Source organism: Gossypium hirsutum, chromosome D06 (genome assembly GCF_007990345.1).
Source record: "Gossypium hirsutum isolate 1008001.06 chromosome D06, Gossypium_hirsutum_v2.1, whole genome shotgun sequence".
Taxonomy (NCBI): domain Eukaryota; kingdom Viridiplantae; phylum Streptophyta; class Magnoliopsida; order Malvales; family Malvaceae; genus Gossypium; species Gossypium hirsutum.
In genome coordinates this window covers 20,519,568-20,541,197 of record NC_053442.1, presented here as the reverse complement: position 1 = coordinate 20,541,197, position 21,630 = coordinate 20,519,568, and the positions used below count along the sequence as shown (strand labels likewise).

The 21,630-nt window shown below is 32.8% G+C and overlaps 2 protein-coding genes across 2 annotated transcripts; one reads left to right on the top strand and one right to left on the bottom strand.

The window, feature by feature from the left end:
* The first annotated feature begins 11,183 nt into the window (after nt 1-11,183).
* Nucleotides 11,184-15,302, top strand: LOC107901528 (carotenoid cleavage dioxygenase 8 homolog B, chloroplastic). Its single transcript, XM_016827583.2, has 6 exons — nt 11,184-11,557; nt 11,912-12,655; nt 12,744-12,937; nt 13,483-13,672; nt 14,646-14,748; nt 14,836-15,302. The coding sequence occupies exons 1-6, from the start codon at nt 11,255-11,257 to the stop codon at nt 14,979-14,981; spliced, it is 1,680 nt and encodes a 559-aa protein (XP_016683072.2). The 5' UTR covers nt 11,184-11,254; the 3' UTR covers nt 14,982-15,302.
* Nucleotides 15,303-16,176: 874 nt separating this feature from the next.
* On the bottom strand, nt 16,177-20,922 carry LOC107901527 (nuclear pore complex protein NUP85). Its single transcript, XM_016827582.2, has 18 exons — nt 20,351-20,922; nt 20,153-20,255; nt 19,896-20,006; nt 19,711-19,794; nt 19,483-19,554; nt 19,314-19,370; nt 19,075-19,194; nt 18,784-18,984; nt 18,575-18,685; nt 18,441-18,478; nt 18,104-18,260; nt 17,727-17,828; nt 17,545-17,601; nt 17,230-17,376; nt 17,038-17,108; nt 16,833-16,920; nt 16,669-16,725; nt 16,177-16,575 (listed from the first exon to the last, which is right to left on the bottom strand). The coding sequence occupies exons 1-18, from the start codon at nt 20,725-20,727 to the stop codon at nt 16,381-16,383; spliced, it is 2,148 nt and encodes a 715-aa protein (XP_016683071.1). The 5' UTR covers nt 20,728-20,922; the 3' UTR covers nt 16,177-16,380.
* Nucleotides 20,923-21,630: the final 708 nt, after the last annotated feature.

Genomic DNA, 21,630 nt, shown 5'->3' with positions numbered 1-21,630 from the left:
TATATCCAAAACAATACTATAACAGTTATTAAGTCTCGGTTGAACCTTAGGAATTTATAGGATACAAATGACATGTGATTAGGGACTTCATGTTTCGGGTGCTAGTCTTGAATGTCCTACCGATAGCTGAGGTCCTGTATTTGTTGTGGATACTCCACAGCTCGTGTGAGTAGCATTGTGTAGCTTACATTCTAACCCACACCTCATGTGGGCAGGCCCATTTCACAGCTCGTGTGAGCAATGATGTAAAGGAAAGGTTACGGTTATATGTTTAAGCACACTTCGTGTGAGCTTTCCCGAGCATCTGATGATATTCTAGTTGGTTCAACAGGTAAAAAAATGGATTGAAATGGTAAGTTACCAAATGGTATTATGCATATGTTCATGGAATGGATTAATGATTCAAATGATGTATTTTCATATGGAAATGACTTATCATGTGGTTAATCTAAATGAGTTATGTATAAATGCACTAACTTATGTATTGATGATGATATTTAGGCTTGTGCCAAGCTTGTGGTTGAATTACATTATGCTTATACTTCATGTTTTATAAATGAAATGACAAGTTATATTTCATGTTCTACGAACTTACTAAGCATTATGTGCTTACTTAGTTTCTTTCTTATGTTTTATAGATACTCGGAAGCTCGATCGATTTGGAAGCTTGTCGGAGATCTATCACACTATCCAACATATATATTGGTAGTTTTTAAATGTTTTTGCCAAGGTTATAATGGCATGTATAGTTTGTATTGTAATGTCATTATGATGAATGTTTGTTTGGTATTTTGGCTTGTAAAAGTTGTAAATGTTATCTTGTTTTGGTATCTTGATGCCTTAATGACTTGTGTTATTATGCTATTTCATGTTGCATGTTTTGAAAGGCTTATGTGGTATGTTTTGATATAGTTAGAATATGGTAAGATTATGGCATGTTTTGAAAGGAATTTGCACTAATAGTTGATGAATAAGAAGTGGTATAATAAGCATGTTTAGGTAAGTTTTGGATGATTGAAATTGAGGTGCCTTGAATGGCATATTGGTTGATTGATTTAGGACTATTGAATTGGTCACTATATGCATGTTTTGATAGGGTTTTGATGCCTTGATTATGTGCATAAAAGGCCTAAAGATGTATGCATGGATTGGTATTGGAAATGGCTTGATTATAGGCAAATTTATGTCCACACGGCCTGAGACACGGGCGTATGACTCAACCATGTGTCACACACGGCTTGGCGACACATCCATGTGTCTCCTGTAGGTTCCTTTGTATGCAAGTCAATTAGTTACATGGCCTAGCACATGGCCTGGCACACGGTCGTGTGACACGGCCGTGTGACCCTACTCAATTAGTTACACGAGTGAGGACATGGCTGTGTGTCCCTAGTTCAAAGGTTACATGGCCTGAGACACAGGTGTGTGTCTCAGCCATGTGAGGCACACGGCCTAGCCTCACGGCCGTGTGACCCCTGTAGTCAAATTTTTGTAACTTTTTCTTATATTTTTTAAATGTTTTCAATTTAGTCATGAATCATTTGTAATGCAATTTAAGGGTCTCGAGGGCTCGATTTAGGGACGATATGTATGTGAATGATTGTTTTATAATGTGTTTATGATAATTTATGAAATATATGTTTTAATGTTTCATTTGTACGGTAATGTTCTGTAATCCTAATTCGGCGACAGATACGGGTTAAGCGTGTTACAGACAGAAAATTTTCTAATGGCACCATATAAGTTGTTTCATCCATGTCGCCATTAAGAAATGCAATTTTGGCATCCATCTAATGTAGCTTAAGGTCAAAATGTGCTACAAAAGCCATTATAATCCTAACAGAGTCTTTCCATGCAAAAGGCTCTTTTTAATTGAAGTTTTCTTTCTAAATAAAGTCTATAGCAACAAGACGTTTCATGTACCACTCCACATTTCCTTTTGAATCCTTTTTGGTTTTAAATATCCATTTGTAACCAATGGGTTCACACCTTCTAGAAATGGAACAAGGTCTCATAAATCATTCTCTTTCATAAAATTTATCTCTTCAATCATGGAATTTATCCACTTTTGAGAGTTAGAACTTTTCATAGTTTGACAGAAGTTGATTGGATCATCTTCCATCACTCCAATGTCAACTTCATGTTCATAGAGAAATACAATATAATCATCTAATCTTACACATCACTTTTCTTTGTTATCTTCTTAATAGCATTAGTTATTGAGGTTGTAGAGTTTGTTCTTTTGAAACAATTTCTTGTACTTGATTAGGAGGTCCAGTAACATTGTCTTGATCCGGAGTTGTCGTTTGAACAATATCATGTATAATATACTATTCATGATTATTGTTAATAGCAATTAAAGAAATGTGCTAAGGAATATCAACATATTTTTCCTCAAAGACAATATCCTTAATTCTTTCTCCATGGCAAACTCAACATCCTTAAAGAATCAGGCATGAATCGTCTGAAAAACAACCTTATGCTGGAAAAAAAATCCAATTTGAAAATGATTTTCTTGCACAATGAAAAATTAAAATTTTGAAAATTGACACGACCTGTGATATTTATAACAATAAACCTTAGACCGAAATCGTACATGTCTTTTTAGATAAGCGGGTCCTTAATATTTTCTGGATTTCAACCAAGTAATCTTCTCTGCTATTCTTGTACCACAAACTGCTTCGAGTGTGGGCTCGGACCAATTGAATCAAAACACAAAACTAGGAAAAGTATTCTTTCTTTTGGGGGTGAAAACAAAAATTCTCTCTTCTTTAATAGAAACCGGTAGAATTTTTTTCTGGAAAAATATATTTAACAATTGAGAATAAATTCTCTCTATTTTTTAGTAGAGTAACAATCTCTCAAAGTTGTGCTAACAGCTCTACCAATGTCATTTATTTATAGGAAGATAAAGTAAAACCCTTATTGAGTTGTAGTGGTTTATTTCCAATAGAAAAAAAAACTTCCTACTTAGAGTGGAAGTATGGTGGACGACACACCTTAGTATTCCTACTAGGGTTTTCGGCCCCTTCAAGTTGCATGAGAGGATTTTGGGTCTCTCTCATATCGGGTCCAATTACGAGTACTTCCCAGAATTTTTGACTCAATACTTTGTAATTTGATCCAACCTGATTTTCTTTTTCTATTCCCCCAAATAAAGTTCTATATATTTATATTAAATAATTTTCTCATCTCAATTTTACCTCCGATAAAATTATGATGATTTTAACCCAAGTAAAATTTCAAGAAAATATGTTTAATATTTCACCACTCAACAAGTTCACTATGACCAAATGGTTTATTTTCATTTTTGAGATTTAAAATAGCTTAAAAATATAAACTCATTCTTCCAATCATTTTTTAGTGATCCATGTACATTTGCAAATGAATCATTTCTCATTTTCATTTACATTTCCATTTCCATTTTCATTTCAATTTTCATTTGGAGAAAACCACATTTATTTTCAAATGATTCCATTTCTCCATTTCAGAGAAAACCAAAATCATTTCTGAATGTTTTTCATTTCTCTATTTCTATTCATTCTGTTCATTTTGATTCAAACAGGCAATTTATTTATGGTTTCAATGAGCTAGTGGAGGGGTCAATTAGACATATGTAATTAGAACTTAAATGATTTATAATTAAGTTCTAGCTTTTCACCTGTTAATTATAAACTCATTTAGTCACGAAGTCATTCCACTATAGTATCATGACTGAGCTCTCCCTAACAACATACCATTACAAAAGTAACTACTCAATGTTCGCCCAATGACCTTGTCATAATTGTGTTACCCTTATAGGATATCCTTAATATCTTTGGGACAATATCCGTCCTCCTAATATGATCTTATTTTATCTCATTGTAACCACTACATCTTCCTTCATGAAAAGTCAATCACTATCAAATAGTGATCAAGTCATCCATCACAAATGTAATACCCGATTTTGCCCGGGTCTAACCAAATAATAAAAAAGGGCCCAGTAGGCCTATATGGCCCAAACAAGACAGAGGCCCAACGTTTCCAGCACAGAAGAAACCCTAGAGATCCTTCCATGTTCGCGCCGCAGCAAAGCCTCCGGATCTCCATGTCTTAGCCTGCAAGAAATAAACAGCAAAAATAGAAAGAAAATCAAAGATTTCGAAATCAAATCAAATAGATACTAGAAGATTTCTTTGTATTCTTTTTACGATTGCTATAAAAGCAATCTTAACATACTGTAATAGGGGATCGAAAATTAATACAAGAAAAGGCTATTATTTTTACAAAAACAAAATACTAGAAGAGCAAAGAGCAATCGGAAAATCCAAAGGTTGAATCTTTTTTTGGAACTGCTTTTTTTTATTTTCTTTTTCGCATTTTATTTTAAATATATAAAAAGAATAAAAATACAAGACAGAAAACGGGTTTGAAAACACCTGTGTTCGGGTCTATCTCACCGTGGGAAGATTGAGGGAGCCACCCCCAAGGATCGGTGGCCGGAAACCGAAAGGTTTCGGGTTCTTTTCGCGTTTTCTGTTGGTTTTTCGGAGACTTTGAACCCATATTCGGGCTTGGAAGGGTCGAGCGGATCGAAAGGGTTATTTTCCCCTTTTCCGTCCACTGCAGACGGCGGTGCTGTCGCTGGAGGCCGGCGGTCGGCGCGGTGCCCGACGATCGACCGGTGTCGGACCTAGGCCGGATGAGCTGGGGGGAAGAACTTTTTTTTGAAGGTTTTTTCTGTTTTTTTAAACAAAATGAAAAAGAAATTTTTTAAACTAAATTGTGGCTTAAATAACCTGACGAAACGGCGCTGTTTTGAAGGGGCCAGATTCGCTCGTTGACCCGACCCGCAAGCACGGTCCGAGCATTCTGGCCCTAAATGGGGAATTTTCGCGTTTGGTCCTTCCCCTTTCTCGCTCATTTTGATTCAGTTTTTGTTTATTTTTAATTTCGGCTCTAAAATTTTGTTTAATTTCGACTTAATCCCTACTTGTTATTATTATTATTATTATTATTATTATTACTATTATTATTATTATATACATATACATTATTTTTATAATAATATACATACATTATAAAAAAAACAACTTTTATAAATACCTGCACATATTTTATATATATTTTATCATTATTCTATTTGCATAACTTTTATTTTTACATATATACATTTATATTTTATACGCATATACATATTCTTTATTATTTTAATTTTTGTATACATATGTATTTTTTTAAAATTAATAATGTAATTATTTTTTTTTATGAAATTATTTTTGAATCTATATATAGATATGTACATTTATTGTTTCCTTATGCACATATTTATTTTCCTAATTAATACTTTTCTCATGTACACATGTTTATTTTTTATTATTTAATTAATTTTGATAATGTAGATATTATTTAATTATTTTTAACATATTTTATGTGTACATATATATATTTTCTAATAAATATTTTTATATTTATATATATCTATGATACCCATGTTGTTTTTTTTTTCAAAAATGCTTAAATATATACTTATATTTTTAACACATATTTTATAATATATATTTTTTATTTATTTTCTTAAATGCATTATGACTTTTGTTTATATAATTCTAGAATCCAAAATTTTATAAGTAAATCATTTTTTTCTCATAATTTCAACGTATATATTATGTACCCTTTTATTCTTTATATTTTTTGTTTATTTCTTTCATTTGTCTATTATTTTGTGTTTTCATTTACATTATTTTATCTTAACTCGTTTATTCGATATTTTGCATGTCATTGATTATTTTCTTTCTTATGTATATTAGTATAGTTTATTTATTTGTTTATATTATTTCTATGCCATTGTTATATTCATTATCATTATTTGTTAAAGCGGCATTTATACATGCATTCAATCTAATATTACATCATTTTTTTACTCGATTTTAAAAATAGAAAATTTTCAAAATAGAGATAATACTCGTATTTAGGATTTTCAAGAAAATTGAGCCCTAACGTATTGGGTTCCAATTTTCTTCATAAAATCTAACAATCGAGGATTGCTCTTTAATCAAACAAAATAAAACTTGTCATCGAGAATTCAACATGTTGTGTCCTAACGTATTGGATGTGACACGTTGATTTCTCGAGATAAAGTTTTTTTTTTTAAATAAAGAAAATATTGAATGTTTGAGATTTTAAGAAATTGTGCCCTAACGTATTGGGCTACGATTTTTTCATAATTTTAAACAATTAAATATTTTCTTAAATTTTATTACTCGAGTTTTTTTGGACTAACTCATCTTGAAGAGAATAAAGTGTTGTGCCCTAACGCATTGGGTGTGATATTTTTCTTTTCAAAATGAGAAAGTCTTAATAAATAACTTAATTTAACTAAGGATAGTATTTATTAACTCTCGACATTAAGACACTAATTAATCAACTTGGTACCAAATCTTAGGCGTTATGAGGGTACAATCCTTTCTCGTACGTAACTGACTCCCGAACCTGTTTTTCTAAAACTCGTAGACCAAAGATATTTTAGGTGATCCAATCACACCTCAATAAAAGATTAGTGGCGACTCCAAATTTTCACCGACAACTAAATTTTTGTTTTTTTTCAAAAAAATAAAAACGGTTTCAACAACAAAGATGAACAACTCGTGGCCACGTTTACTCTTCATCAACCATGTAATGCCAATGAGAGGATATTATTTACCCATGACTCGTGCTATAAATTCCATTATTTTGAATGACGCTACATATTGTAGAATTCGTACACCCAATGCACCAACTTTTGGTTCCTTATCTATTTGAACTCAAGCTTTTACTTACATCAAAATGTATGAGTCACGCATGCAAAATCCATCATCCATTCAGGATTTAGATATATCACACTATGAACATTACAAGTGAATAAATCCATAAACAAATTCAGGATCTATTCTTCTTGGGTCTAGTTCAATGCACTGCCAGTCCAGTCAGTCTTATCTATGTCTCTATCTTTTGAGAGTCATCCGCTCCAATGCCCAAGACAAAGCATCTCCCCAATTGGATTTGATAAACAAGATATTAGTCTTTCAATCAGTTTTCTCATTTCCAGTTAGACTAAGGACATGTTTAGGTTCGTCTACTAATACAAGTTGCCTTTGTGTATTACGATCCGACCACGTAATACCGCTTAATATTAGTTAAACAGTAGACAACCAATGAGCAAAATTTGCTTCCATTTTGCTTTGTGTTCAAAAACCATGTCAAAACAATATACAAATTATTAATATAATTCATCAATAATTTTATTAATCAATCTGTTCAAAAAATTACAACTGTACTTAGACACAAATACTACACTTAAGGCATTAGATCCAATACCTTAATGGTAGGATCATAAAATTTGTAACCCCTAAACCTTTCAAAGTATCCTAAGAAATAGAAACTAATAGTACATAAGTCCAATTTCCTTTCATTTGGCCTATAAGGCCTAGCCTTAGACATCCCCAAATTTGCAAATGCTTTAAGCTAGGTTTTTTACTTGTCTAAAGTTCATAAGAGGTCTTTTCAATTGCTTTAGTTGGAACACTGTTGAGTATATAAGCTATATCCTTTAATTTTTCTCCTTAGAGTAATACAAGCAACGTATAATGACTAATCATACTCCTTACCATGTCCTTAAGTGTTCTATTTCGTCTTTCAACAACACCATTCATAGTGGGCAAACTTAACATAGTGTACTATGGAATGATACCACTTTCCTTTAGGATTTTTGCAAATGGTCCTATACGTTATTCAGCTACATCGTCGTATCTGTCTTAATATTTACCACCACCTTCATATTTACCACCACGATTAGATCTAACACTTTTAATTCTTTTGTTGAGTTTATTTTCAAGTTTAGCCTTATATTTAAAAAAAACGCATCCAACGATTGCAATTTATCATAAGTGAGATAAAGGTAGCCATATTGGAAAAATCGTTTATGAACGTAATGAAATATTGTTGACCATTCCAATAAGTCGTAGGGAATGTTCCACAAATATCTGTGTATTAGTTTTAATACATCTAGTTTCCTATTGGCATCAAATCTCTTAATATTTGTTTATTTCCCCTTAATACAACACACATATCAAAATCCAAAAAAGTAAGGGGAACAAGAATACCATCGAGCACAAGTCTCTCAATTCTCCTTTTGGAGATATGACCTAATCTCTTGTGCCACAAAAAAGTCAAATTCTCAATGGTTAATTTGTGTTTCTTACCTATTATGGTATTATACAATGATTCATTAAATAAAGCAATAATATCAAGTAAATATAGATCACCATAACCTAATAAAGAACCAGAACCAACCAAATTTGAATTATGGAAAAAAACTAAAATTTTAATTTCCAAATGAATAAGGATAATTGAATTTGTCCAAAGTTGAAATGAAAATCGAATTCCACCTAAAAGATGGTACAACAAAAGTTCATTCTAATAAAAACAAAGTTCAATTCTTAATAATAATCTAAAAAGTTCATATTGCTTCAACTTCTACTTAATTATTGTCACCTATGCCGATGTATCTTTCACCATAATTTAACTTTCGATAGTTCTAAGAACCTCTCATAGACATAATGGTGTGAGTTGTTGCATCGGAATCTATCCACCAAATGTGTTTAGGTACCAAAGTCAAAATAACCTAAAAATTAAAAAGTGCATATGTCACACCACAAGATAAACAACCATCCTTAGTTGATTCCTTTTATTGTTGTTGTTGTTTTTTGTTTTTTTTCTTTTCTTTTGCATTGTTATATCTACAAATTTGTTTATTTTTCTCTGCATACCTCATTGAAGTTAGATTTGTTAAGAATGTACCAATCCCAACCTCTTTGTTCTTAACAAACCCGTTTTCAATGTCAATCATGAATTCCTTAGCCATGGTAATTTTATCAGACATAGTGCCCCTAAATATTTTTGGAATGACATTATTCATGATCATCATACACATGCGATTTGATCTCTCCCACCTTTTCATCCCCCTATTTTGACTAGAGGTACTCTCATAAGTAAGCGATGGGGGAGAATCAATCCTTAACTTAAGGTCGAGATTCATTACTCCTAGAACTATCATAAGATTCTCTTGTCATGATTAAAGGTCATACCATTCAACAGGGAAATATAATCAATGCATGTGGTGATATTAGCAAGTATATAAGTAGTTGAATAAAAAAAAACAAGTTCACTTAGAACTTCAAATATAAATTGAAATCTTCAAATATAAATTGAAATAATAATAAATTCAAATAAATGTAAACTCCATCTCAAGATACTAAGTACTTCATTAATTTCATCTTTGGATAAAATATTAACTTATGAGTGATATCTTGTTATAGTAATCAAATACTAACAATAAGAACATGTTGAACAAAATATATTTATTTTGACCGATTTATTACTCCATTTAAAACCGAAAAATCATCACATGTTTATTATCGCAGTTGCACATATAATTTTGTTAAATATTCACCTTCGTTTGGGCTAGTCAATATTAACATGGTTTAAGTTACATGCACACCATTTTTTATATTTTAAAACAAAATAATTTCAACAATATAGGTCATTCTAACAACTTATTATTTCAACTAAGTCATTTTAAAAATATATAAATATATTAATATTCAAATTAAAAATTTCTATAACATCCAAAAATCAAAATTGAAATTTCTAATCACACTGCAAATTCTAAAATAACAAAAAAAATAAATTTTAAGAATAATAATAATAATAATAATCAATATTCACACGAAACCATTAAAGCCGAATATGCATATCAGTTAAATTTTAAATCAAAATGGTGCACCAAACCAATTTTTATTGTTAAATTTGAGTGGCACCAAAATGATTCCTGGCCGAAGTAATTGTGTAAAAACACAAAATAATAATTGCACAAATAAATTTCTACATACGATTATAAATATTGAATTCCAGCTCAAGCGTCAGTTGTAATATATTGCACAACCATTCTAAGCTCAATTATAATTCAAATTCTTGATTAAAGCATTACAATCGAAAAAATCCCATATTTAATATCAAAACTCTCAAACTTTTATCATCCTATATATACTTTGAATACCAAATTAAAAAAACCAATTTGTTTCAATGATTCGACGCAATCATATCATATCTTCAAGAACAAAAATTAGATATAGAAGCGTACCTAAATCAATCGATATTTTAAAATCTTCAAGTCTTGTGGTTCAAATATTTTAAATTAACACACAAGTATTTTAGAAAATGTGACTCTCACTCTCTCTCTTCTGAAAATAGGATATTAGAAAAAATACGTCTATATAATTTAGGGACCATAACCTAAATATATAACTTTTGCACATTAAATTTAATTTAGAAATTAGTTACTAAATTATATACATATATTTGGCCAATATTTTATTTAATAATTGAAATCTAATAAATTTTAACCATATTAAATCAATTTTCTTTTGGACTAATATTTTATAATAGTAAATAATAACATGTATTTATTTATATTATAAATGTCGACTACAGATTATTCAACATTTATCACCCTATGCTATATCACCTCCTTCTTTCTACTTTATCTTTTACTTAATTAAGCATTATAACACGTATCAAACATAAAGCTCAACACCTCCAATCACGTTTATATTGCAAGAACATTTCTAACTCAATCGACCTCCTCCTTGAAACCTTTTTCAAACTCAGATACATTACCAAAGAGGCATTAACATGTATAACATAACACAAGAATTTTGGGTAAATGAGAAAGTAGTACTTGTCATGCACCACAAGATTTCAAAACCTCGGATACCTGATGAGGCAGAATCTAATACGAAAAGCATCAACCTTTGGCAACATTAGCAATAGCATCCCCAAAACATTATTGCCGGGGCACCAAGGACAAACTAAATGGCAATATTTAAGTGATAAGTAGTACTTTATTTTTCTTTTTCTTTAAAGAAAAATGAACCCACAATATGATTCCATCCCTATATTACTCTTGTGCCAAAAAATGCCAACCATAAATATACTTAATTATACATATAGTAAACCTCCCATTTCTGACCATAAATATACTCGAATTACTATGTCTTGTAGTGCAAAGGAATTCCACCAATCAAGATTCCGAATATTGTTTCCTTAACCTTCTAACTTTTGCTCACCCCCAAGCCGTCCTATAAATACCATATGGTATTTACACCCTTAGTTAAAACTATCACAAACCCTTTGTTCTTAAACACACACACACACTCTCTCTCTCTCTCTCTCTCTCATGGATTCCCTATGGTTTTCAGATATCTGCGGGCACCATGTTTCTCCCTTTACCATGTTGGATTTTGATCAATCCTGTCATAGAAAACATGGGTTTTCCTTGGAGAACAAGCTTGTTTTTGGTAGACTATACAAGCAAGCCTTAACAATCGCCCGAGTCGTGAGTCCATCGCAACTAGCGATTGTTCCGTCTCCGGATAAAGAACCCGTCGACCCGGATCACAACCATGTTGCGTGGACGAGTGTGAAACAAGAACGATGGGAAGGAGAGCTGGTTGTGCAAGGAGAAATACCTTTATGGCTGGTACGTAAATATATAAATTTTACCATATATATTTAAGGTTAATATTTGATGCTCGGATCATCGGACATCATCTAAAGAATCAAAGGAAACGTCCAAGCTAAATACATTCTGCTAGCTAGGTGTCATAATTAGGTGATACTGAAATATAGAATGCCATTAATTCATAACATTACGCCAGCTAGAATATTCTTAAAAAATCTTCAACAACTGATCATCACACATAATCATAATGTCCTTTGTCAGCTATAAAAAACTATAAACTAAATGCAATAAAATATCTTGACAACATCAATATTTTATTACATTAAAAAAATTTTGGTTGATCAATTTTTCGTTAATTAATTATTTATGTAGAAAGGAACGTACCTCAGAAACGGTCCAGGTCTATGGCATATAGAAGATTACAACTTCCGTCACCTCTTTGACGGCTACGCCACACTAGTGAAGCTCCACTTTGAGGACGGCCGGTTAATCGCCGGTCACCGCCAAATCGAATCGGAAGCCTACAAGGCCGCAAAGAAGAACAAGAAGATTTGCTTCCGGGAATTCTCGGAGGTTCCTAAGCATGAAAACTTCATGGCCTATGTCGGGGATCTATCAAAGCTCTTATCTGGGTCATCTTTAACGGATAATGCCAACACCGGCGTCGTGAAGCTCGGGGATGGACGAGTGGTTTGCCTGACGGAAACTCAAAAAGGGTCCTTGGTTATCGACCCCAACAGCTTGGAAACACTTGGGAGGTTCGAATATAGCGATAGCCTTGGGGGATTGATACACTCGGCTCATCCTATAGTGACCGATGCCGAGTTCTTGACCCTGTTGCCAGATTTGTTGAAGCCTGGGTACTTAGTGGTCCGTATGGAGCCAGGGACCAATGAAAGGAAGGTGATTGGAAGGGTGAACTGCAGTGGCGGACCAGCTCCAGGTTGGGTCCATTCATTTCCTGTGACTCAACACTATGTTGTGGTGCCTGAAATGCCATTGAGGTACTGTGCACAAAATTTGCTCCGAGCTGAGCCTACTCCTTTGTACAAATTCCAGTGGCATCCTCAATCTAAAGCCTACCTGCATGTTATGTGTAAAGCTAGTGGAAAAGTAGTAAGTTCCCAATTTTTTTTCTTTTAATCTTTCTTTGTTTTGAACGGATTTCAACACGAATCCTTTATGAACGGTTCAAATCTTGAAGGTGACGAGTGTGGAAGTGCCGTTATTCGTGACCTTTCATTTCATCAATGCATACGAAGAGGAAGATGAAGATGGAAGAGTGACTTCTATTATCGCTGATTGTTGTGAACACCACGCCGACACCTCCATTTTAGATCAGCTTAGGCTTAAAAACCTCCGGTTCTTCAAGGGGGAGGATGTTCTACCAGATGCAAGGTAAGATAATATATCATTTTTTTTATAATTAAGTTATCTTTTATATTCATGTTATAATTAAGGGAATTTAAGTTCTCTTGCCTGATTTATACATACATGTAGGCTATAATATTGTTAAAAAAATCTAGTAAACCATATATAATGATTTATTTAGATACCTTTTTTCCATCTATATTCCGCATGAATTGTTGATTCATGTCAAGTATTTTTATTAGAATACAAGTAGTCAATATGTATGAGGGTTTATTTAGCTAAAGGTTTTTTATTAATTTAAGCATACAAATAAAATATACATTCAAATGAAAATGAGCATGGCACGTCAAGCTCTGAATACTGCATGCATGTGTTTACAAGAATATGGGAGTCAAGCTCCTACGTAGCTTGTTAGGTGAGATCAAAAGATGGAAAAATCTCATCCTTAGGTCATATATAGACTATTTTACATTTTTTGCCTGTTTATAGGCTTATTAGATTTTTGTAAGAACATAGATTAAAGGATGTATTCAAAAAGGTTGAAATTAATTAAAAAATAATGAACATAATAGGGTGGGAAGATTCAAAATCCCATTGGATGGGAGTCGGAATGGGAAGTTGGAGGCTGCATTGGATGCAGATGAACATGGAAGAGGCATGGACATGTGCAGCATAAACCCTGCTTATTTGGGTAAAAAATATAGATACGCTTATGCTTGTGGAGCTCAACGCCCATGTCATTTCCCTAACACCCTCACCAAGGTATTTTAACTTTTTATCATCCATTATCACTTAATGCGAATCAGAATAATGGGGTTGAATTACATCCATTTAAATTTGAAAGTTTTCAACTTAATTTTTAGATCCTACTCCACTCTTATGTCAAGTTGGGTTTATTTTTGAATTCGTATGAGTGTGGTTTTTTACTCTCTCTTTTTTAATTTCATCCTTACAAATTTGAATCATTTTATATTCTCATCATTTACTTGTTTGGACGATTCCGAATTTGAATCAAAGATAAAATTAAGGTACAAATATGGGTCTTAACCTATTCTTGGTAAAGTTACCTATCTTAAGCATTAATCATTTAATTTAACCTTTTTAGTCATTTGAATAAATAAATATTTTGTATTTTCAGGCTCTCCTAAACATTAACTATATTTTTCTTATAAATATAGCAAGCATATAAATCTACATCTTAGTTATATCATAAGAAAAGATATAAAAATTTAGAAGAGAAAGTGGCCCATTATCGAGTGTCCGCCAAGTGATAGTCATCTCGAGTTGCCAGGTCTGTTGTTTTAACAAGGTTAATCAAATGTTTAATGCCAATGATCCATGGTTGCAACATTCAACTCTATTTTCCTACTATATAATCTAAGCTGTTTTGAAATAAATTTTTTAGCTTCGTCCCCTTGAATTTTAGAATTTTATCTTCCCAACCCCCTCACCCCACACAGTTTTTGGCTTCAGGTGTGAGTTTGGTGGTTTTAGGCTGTAAACTCTTATGGTCAATTTGGGTTTTTAAGTTATTTTAAGTTTAAATTATTTTTAATTCAAATTATAGGTTATTTCAAGTTGGTGTTAATCTAGAGTTTAAACTTGAGAGGTTTAGATTATTAGCTTTTTATGATTAAATTGAGTCTAATTTTTTATTTCAGTATTATGTTTCTCGCATAACACTTAAAAACCTCTAAAGATGTCCTCAATGTTTAATTATTTATGCCAATGGCAGCTTGATTTCGTAGAGAAAAAGGCAAAGAACTGGTACGATGAGGGAGCTGTGCCATCGGAGCCATTCTTTGTGGCTCGACCAGGTGCCACCGAGGAAGATGATGGTGAGCTAATTCAATCATTGTATGCTTTGCAGTTTCAATTTTGGTTGGACTATTTTATTTTACCTTAAAAAACACAAAATGTTGCAGGCGTTGTAATCTCCCTAATCAGTGAGAAAAATGGAGGTGGATATGCTTTATTGTTGGACGGTTCAACATTCAAAGAAATTGCAAGAGCAAAGCTCCCTTATGGTCTACCTTATGGCTTACATGGATGTTGGGTACCCAAGAAATAATACCTCTGCTTGGTTTTTTTTAATGAGTAGCGATTGTCTTGGTGTTAATTAAAGATTTGGACACATTCTTTGATCACTCCACCTTTGATTCAGTGCATAAATTTTATGGATATGATATTATTAAATTAGTGTGATTTATGTATATATGTCTATCTTAAGCAATTAGCAAGAAAAAAAAAAGAAAAGCATATATAGTGTAGCATGTGGAGGATGAAACCAGAGTGAATATTTGGATTGTAATATCATGAATTTATGTAAAGGAAATTTAGTGTATTTGTTTTCAAGGAGGATATAAAGAGAAGCAAATTAAGACTGTTTTCAGCCAGTTGTGTCGATTTTACATAAAGGCTCAATTCTACCAAGCGTCCCTAAATTGTTGCTAATATTTAAACTGAATCTTAAACTTCAAAATGTTCTAAATTAAGCATCAGTGCAACTGTATTGTATCAATCAAATCCTTCCGTCAATGCGGTCATCACTTTAGGTATTAAATACTAGTTCGAATCTAATGTGGAACATAATGAAAACACGCTGATCAATTTGTAAACATAAATGTACTACCAAAAGACGACGTTGGATCTGACTTGTTAAACAACTAAATAGTGCACACATATTTTTACAATTTGATCAATGTACTCTAAATATTTCACATATAGAGCATATTTAAGACACAATAATAAAATAATTTGTGAAGTCAATTAAAATATTTTGAAGTTGGAAGAGTAATTTAAAATCTGGGTCATCTTTGGTTGAATTGGCCCTTACATAGAATAGAAGATTATGGGAATTATGCGCAACTTAAAATCAGCCACCCCTTTGATTTATGCACTAAAACAAATTCATAAAGTTAAATTAAGCAGTTTAAATATAGAGTCAATATCAGCCACGTAGAAGAAAACAAAATCCTGAGTTACCATAAATCAAAGTCAGATTACATAAAATATCAGTATTATATAGATGACAAAATATCTCAGGAGTAACTCTGGTCTATTTAATATTCAAGTTAATTTTAGGTAAGAATCTAATTATTCAAGTAGTATTATCTTGAATTTAGATCACTTATTTTATTTCAATTATTTTATATTTAAATCACTGGTTCGAGTTCAATCAAATGGTCCAAAATATGGGACATTAAGGCCTTAACAATTGCATCGCAAAAAGAGTGGGACTTATATTTCAAGCCATAGCATGCAAATATCAAAGCCATTCTTTTTCCCTTTTTTAGCAAAATTAAAATTTTACTTTAAATTTATATCTATCAAACCCAACTCTTTTAGTTTCATATCATGTAATTACAAAGACTTCTCTCTAAAATATGCCAAGTTGGGTTTGCTTGTGATAATCTCAAACCTGAAAAAACAATTATGGAGGTGGACAAAGGTTACATACTTTAAGGGGCTCATTCCTCTAGGATTGCACGTCCAAGATTCGTGCCAAGAGCTAGTCTAACAGAGTTCAAGGCCTGGGGTGGTAACTCAGATTCAATAAAGTCCGGCCGAAGCCTTGCCATGGATAATTCTTGTAGTTTATTTAATAGAAGATTTGTCTGAGACACATTCAACAAAGGACGTTCCTTCCAATTAAGCAGCTTCAACTGTGGAAAAATTTAGAAAAAAAAAAATCAATACTGCATGGTACAATCTGTAATGAGATAGATATAAAAAACTTCGTGAAGATCATTGCTTACCGAATCATAAAGAAGCGGCAGCCAAAAGCGTTGAGGCGTAGAAGGGTTTTTCATAAGCTGTAGTAAGAAAAGAAAAACAGTCACATAACAATATTTGCTCTTGTTATGATTTTTGATAATATGATGGTAACTTGAAGTAATAGATTATAAGAGATGATATGTACTGATATGAGAGATTCCACAGCTTGCCGAGCAGAATCTGTAGCCTTTCCGTCATGAATCTGCCGAAGAGATTTCTTGAAATCTCTATATCTGTGACGCATCAAAGGTTATGGATTGGGGCTCAGAATATTGAAGAGAAACTAATGCAATGTGCTTTGTAATTATACATAATAATCCAACGGTAAGCAAAGATGGAAAATTCTTTACTTGTGTAGGAACTCTAGTCCACCAGCAGTCTTAGAATCTGAACCCAATAACTGAATTAAACCTTCCCATTGCTGCAAAGATAGAGGACGCACTAAATAATATCCCATAATCTAAATACCTTAAGAATATAAAGATCTTTTAATTACTGAAATGGAAAGTAAAGAAGCTTCAGAGGTTGTCTATAAAATTTACCTTGAAACTCTCATCAGAGATTGTTTTTCCAACTGAATCAAACAACTGCAGAGCTATCCTATTAAGACGATATTCATCCCGAGCTTGCTGAAGCCAAAAGACTCCAGAACCTTTCCGACCATGCTTCCAGTGGTGTACTCCAGCAATCTAAACATGGACGGTGAGAATCTTTAACTGACATGCTAACACATTCAATCATCATGTCTAACAAAATATTTTTCTACAGGTTATGAAACTGTGTTTCCAAAAACAAATGCCAAGCTTTATATGTTTTCCATCACCAAAATAAAATTATGCCTTCATGGATGCTTATACCTTCATAATATTTGAAGTTACACTATGGAGTTCATAAAGGCGGCAAATCTCTATGCTCTGCATACAACACAGAATTTGATCATCAATAAACTACTTTATAAGCCCCTGAAATCCAACACAATAGGGGAAAGCAAAATGATAATGGCAAAGATGAGAGGCATCAAAAAAAATGAATCAATGACCTTCAGCAATAACTGATTATCTTGAACAGGTTGCTTGGACAATAATATCTGTAACAGAACCATCCCGTGCTTCATGCATGATATAAGATAAATCGGAGCAATCTGTAGATGTTAAAGGAAAAGAATATATAAGGAATATTTATTCAAAGTGCTAGCGTTCCATTCAAATATTACATCTTATCCACTATAAAGATAATACTAGAAAATAGTATTAATTTACTCATTACTATGAATTATATCCAATAAGGTTGGTTAAGTTGCACTCCACATTTCATTTGTCTAGCTTAGAAGGGTAATCCTAAACCATACGATGCATAAAAGAAGCACAACTGCAGCTCCATATACCAATGAAGAAATCCACAGTTATTTACACTCACTTGCCAAGTTAATGGAAATGAAGATAGGACTTGAGCATAAACAAGTCGATGAAGCTCCTCTATGCTTATTCCCCCCAAGTTCTGACGCTCTTCATGTAAAAGCATTTCTGCATGGTCACTCCCAGCAGTCAACAACTCTATGGCATGCGCAACCATCCTGATGAAAAGAAAACACATATTTCTCAAAAGAATGTACAAGAAAATCCAAGCTTTAATTTCATGATAAGCTCTTATAGTTGTCAGAACAAAAATAAATTGAAATAGCACCCCATATAAGGCTCCAAAATTGCACTACTAACAAACAGAAATATATGAAGATGCAAATATGACAGCTCACCAAGGACCAAATCCTTTCAAGCATTCTGCTAATACAACCTGAGAAATGCCCATAGCAAAATTTAATTTAAAGTTAAGGAATCAAAAGGAGAATTAACAGAGAATGCAATTTGATATTATATTCCCATATGTCACCTCAGTATTTTCCCCAAGAATTCCAATTATAAGCCCCATCAACCTATGTGCAGAAGCCATTGGTTTCAATTGAATGCTTTTCTGTGCCAAGCTGTACATGCTTTCTAACCCCTAACAGAAGAAAAGAAATCAAGTGATCATTTCAGGGTCCAGCTATCATGCATAAACTATCAACACTACGATATATGTTATACGTGGAAGATACATACCACTGTTAATGGCCTCATGTATAGGAAGTGAGAAATATACAGCTCTATCCAGTTATATGTTGCAGAGCAGAGACTATTAGCATTACCCAGCATTATTTGTAACATACTTCTCAAGCCCTCCCGAGTCTGCTGGTGAGCACACTGAAACCAGAAAGCACTTGAATCCAGCTTATTTATCTGACCCCGCCATTTCTCCCATGCCTATGCAAGAGAAAAACTCGAATGACTTCTATATGGTGGTAGTGGATCATGAAGCAGAATGAAAGAAAAAAACCATTAAAATTAAGAGACCTTTACAAAATCAGGCTTGGCCTTATAGCATTCACCCAATTTCCCGGCTTCATGTTCCAAACGCATGCGTGGCATTTTTGAAATAAGAACGGCAACTGCCTCTACAAGACCATTCTCTGTCTGTTGATGTGCATGAAAAGAAAAATGCTTACTGTTCGATTACACTCAAAACATGCTACTAGAGGTAAATAGAGCTACAACTTTCAGATGCAATACATAACAACTAATCTCGTACCAACCTCACGATTGCTGAGTTGATCTAATCGATAAGATCCATGCAAGCGCAACATTTTAACCTGCAAGCGAGAATAAAAACCGTATCAAATGATAAAATTCCACAGAAAAATGTATCTACCATGCTTTCCTCTTTGTAAGCTATGAACCACATTAGACTATCAAACCACTTACTACGATATTCAGCCAACCAACAGCAAGTGCGGATGACATAACTTCCCAATATTTGGGATCATCCTCCACAACCTGCATTCAATAAACTGATTAAACATCATCATCTTAGGTGAATATAGAACCAAGTATCAGTTAAACAACTCGCAAGCCTAAACCTCCAAAACTGCAGAAGTACCATATAAAAGAAGTTAACTTCATAAGGAACATAGAAGGCTAATTATTTAACACCTGCAAGTTAACAAGTTCTTTTTGAAAATCAACAAGCTTTGAGTGGACTGTCGGGTGTGTTCCAGAGAAAAGGCTATCGTAATCCTGCCAAGACACAAATTGCTTACTAGTAACAAACAACTTTAAAACCAAACTAATGTAAAACTTAATGGTTATGGTAAAAAAAAAAAGGGTACGATATTTACAGCTAACCAATCAACAAGGCGTTCGGGTAACCATGAATGAGATGGCTTTTCTGCATAAAACATTTCCAATAGCTCCCACGCAGCCTTCAAGCTAGTTGGTTCCTCTCCTTTCTGAGAGGAGAAAAAAAAAGGTAACTTGAAATTAAAAGAAATTACCATTTAAATTAACACTTTCTAGCTTAACCATTACATTAACAAATTTTCCATCCCTCATACCAAGCAAAGAAAAAATGGCTCATCAAAAAAATGGAACTCACAGTTATGAATGACTTCGGGTCATCGAGAACCGGAACTGAAGCCGATTTCTGATTAACTAGAAGGGCATTTATGTCCTTGCTGTACTCCATTATGTAATCCCACCTGAAAACAGCGAATTCAATTTTTTTTCAGAAGAAAAGAAAATAAATTTCAAAGATCTATTGGTATAAAAAAATGAAATTTTGAAAATCAATTACCAGTCACCATCGTAAGGTGAAGAATTCATGGACATTTTGGACAAGCTGGAGACAGCATTTTTCCTGCTTTGGAGTAGAGCAAAAGGAGAGACCGAACCGTAGGCCATCCTCCGCCAATGAGCCTCGCTGATCTCGCCGTCTCCGCCGCCGAGCTTCACTTCCACTACTTTTCCTCCGTCACCGTCATTGACGGAGCCATCGGAAGAAGGAGCGGCGAAAACCGAGACGCGGAGGGAGTTACCGCGTGACCATGAGATGGAGAGTCTAGAGATTGGAGACTTGAGACCATGGCGGAGAGGATACACCGCCGCGGCCGGGGACTCGGGTGAAAGTGGAACCAAAGCGCCGCGGGCGGAATCAGAAGAGACGCCGGGCATTTCCTTTTGCCAATAAATCAGAGAGTGGGAGTCTGAAAGCGTTAGGGTTTTCGAGGGGGTTTGCAAACGTTGAGGAGGGATTCATTCGACCTGTGTTTGACTAAACTAAACTAAAGCACAATTCTTGCTTAAAAAAACACTTCCGACTCTAAAAATACTTTTTGAAAGAAAAGAGTAAATAATAAGCTGAAATTTTAGCTTTTCAGTCTGAAAGATGTAGAAGTTTTAATTTTTCCTCACCAGGCATCTTTGCTGCTTAATTACTTTTTCAAACCTCCAATAATATAATTTTTTTCTTTTTTTTCTTATTGCTTAATTATAAATGTGTTAAAATCATTAATTAAAAATAAAAAAGTATTTTTTAAAATACTAATTACAAATATTTAATGATTATATTTAAATATTTAAAATATAATTTATATATTCTAATTAAATTTTATAAATAATTAATATTTATTGCTTAAAAATATTTAAATTTTATATTTCATATATTAAAATATTAACAAGTTATAATAATTTTTTTTATATTCTTACTAAAATATAATAATATTAACTAATTTAAATATTATTTAAATGCATATTTGTTACTTGATAATAATATATCTAAAATGGATATTTTATTTCTCAAAAGTACTTTTTAGTACTTTTCCGCAGCACTTTTCAAAAGTAATGAAGAATTGGCCTTAAGAATAATGCATCTTAAATAAAATTCCCAACATCTATCTATTATTCAGATTTAAATTTTTTATTTATATATTAAATTCAAATATAATTTTTTTAATTTAAAAATAAAATTCTAGATTCAAGTTTTTTTAAGTCAAATTCGATTTTTAATTTAAAACTAAAAGAAAATCTCCAAATAAACTCAAAAAACTAAATTATAATTCACGCATATTTATTAAA

Coding starts and splice junctions, on each gene's coding strand:
- LOC107901528 (XM_016827583.2), top strand. CDS start 11,255: ATGGATTCCCTATGGTTTTCAGATATCTGCGGGCACCATGTTTCTCCC. Junction 12,938..13,482: donor GATGTTCTACCAGATGCAAG/GTAAGATAATAT, acceptor TGAACATAATAG/GGTGGGAAGATTCAAAATCC. Junction 14,749..14,835: donor TGCCACCGAGGAAGATGATG/GTGAGCTAATTC, acceptor AAAATGTTGCAG/GCGTTGTAATCTCCCTAATC.
- LOC107901527 (XM_016827582.2), bottom strand. CDS start 20,727: ATGCCCGGCGTCTCTTCTGATTCCGCCCGCGGCGCTTTGGTTCCACTT. Junction 17,602..17,726: donor ATAATCAGTTATTGCTGAAG/GTCATTGATTCA, acceptor TGTTGTATGCAG/AGCATAGAGATTTGCCGCCT. Junction 16,726..16,832: donor CTGTGGAATCTCTCATATCA/GTACATATCATC, acceptor TTCTTACTACAG/CTTATGAAAAACCCTTCTAC.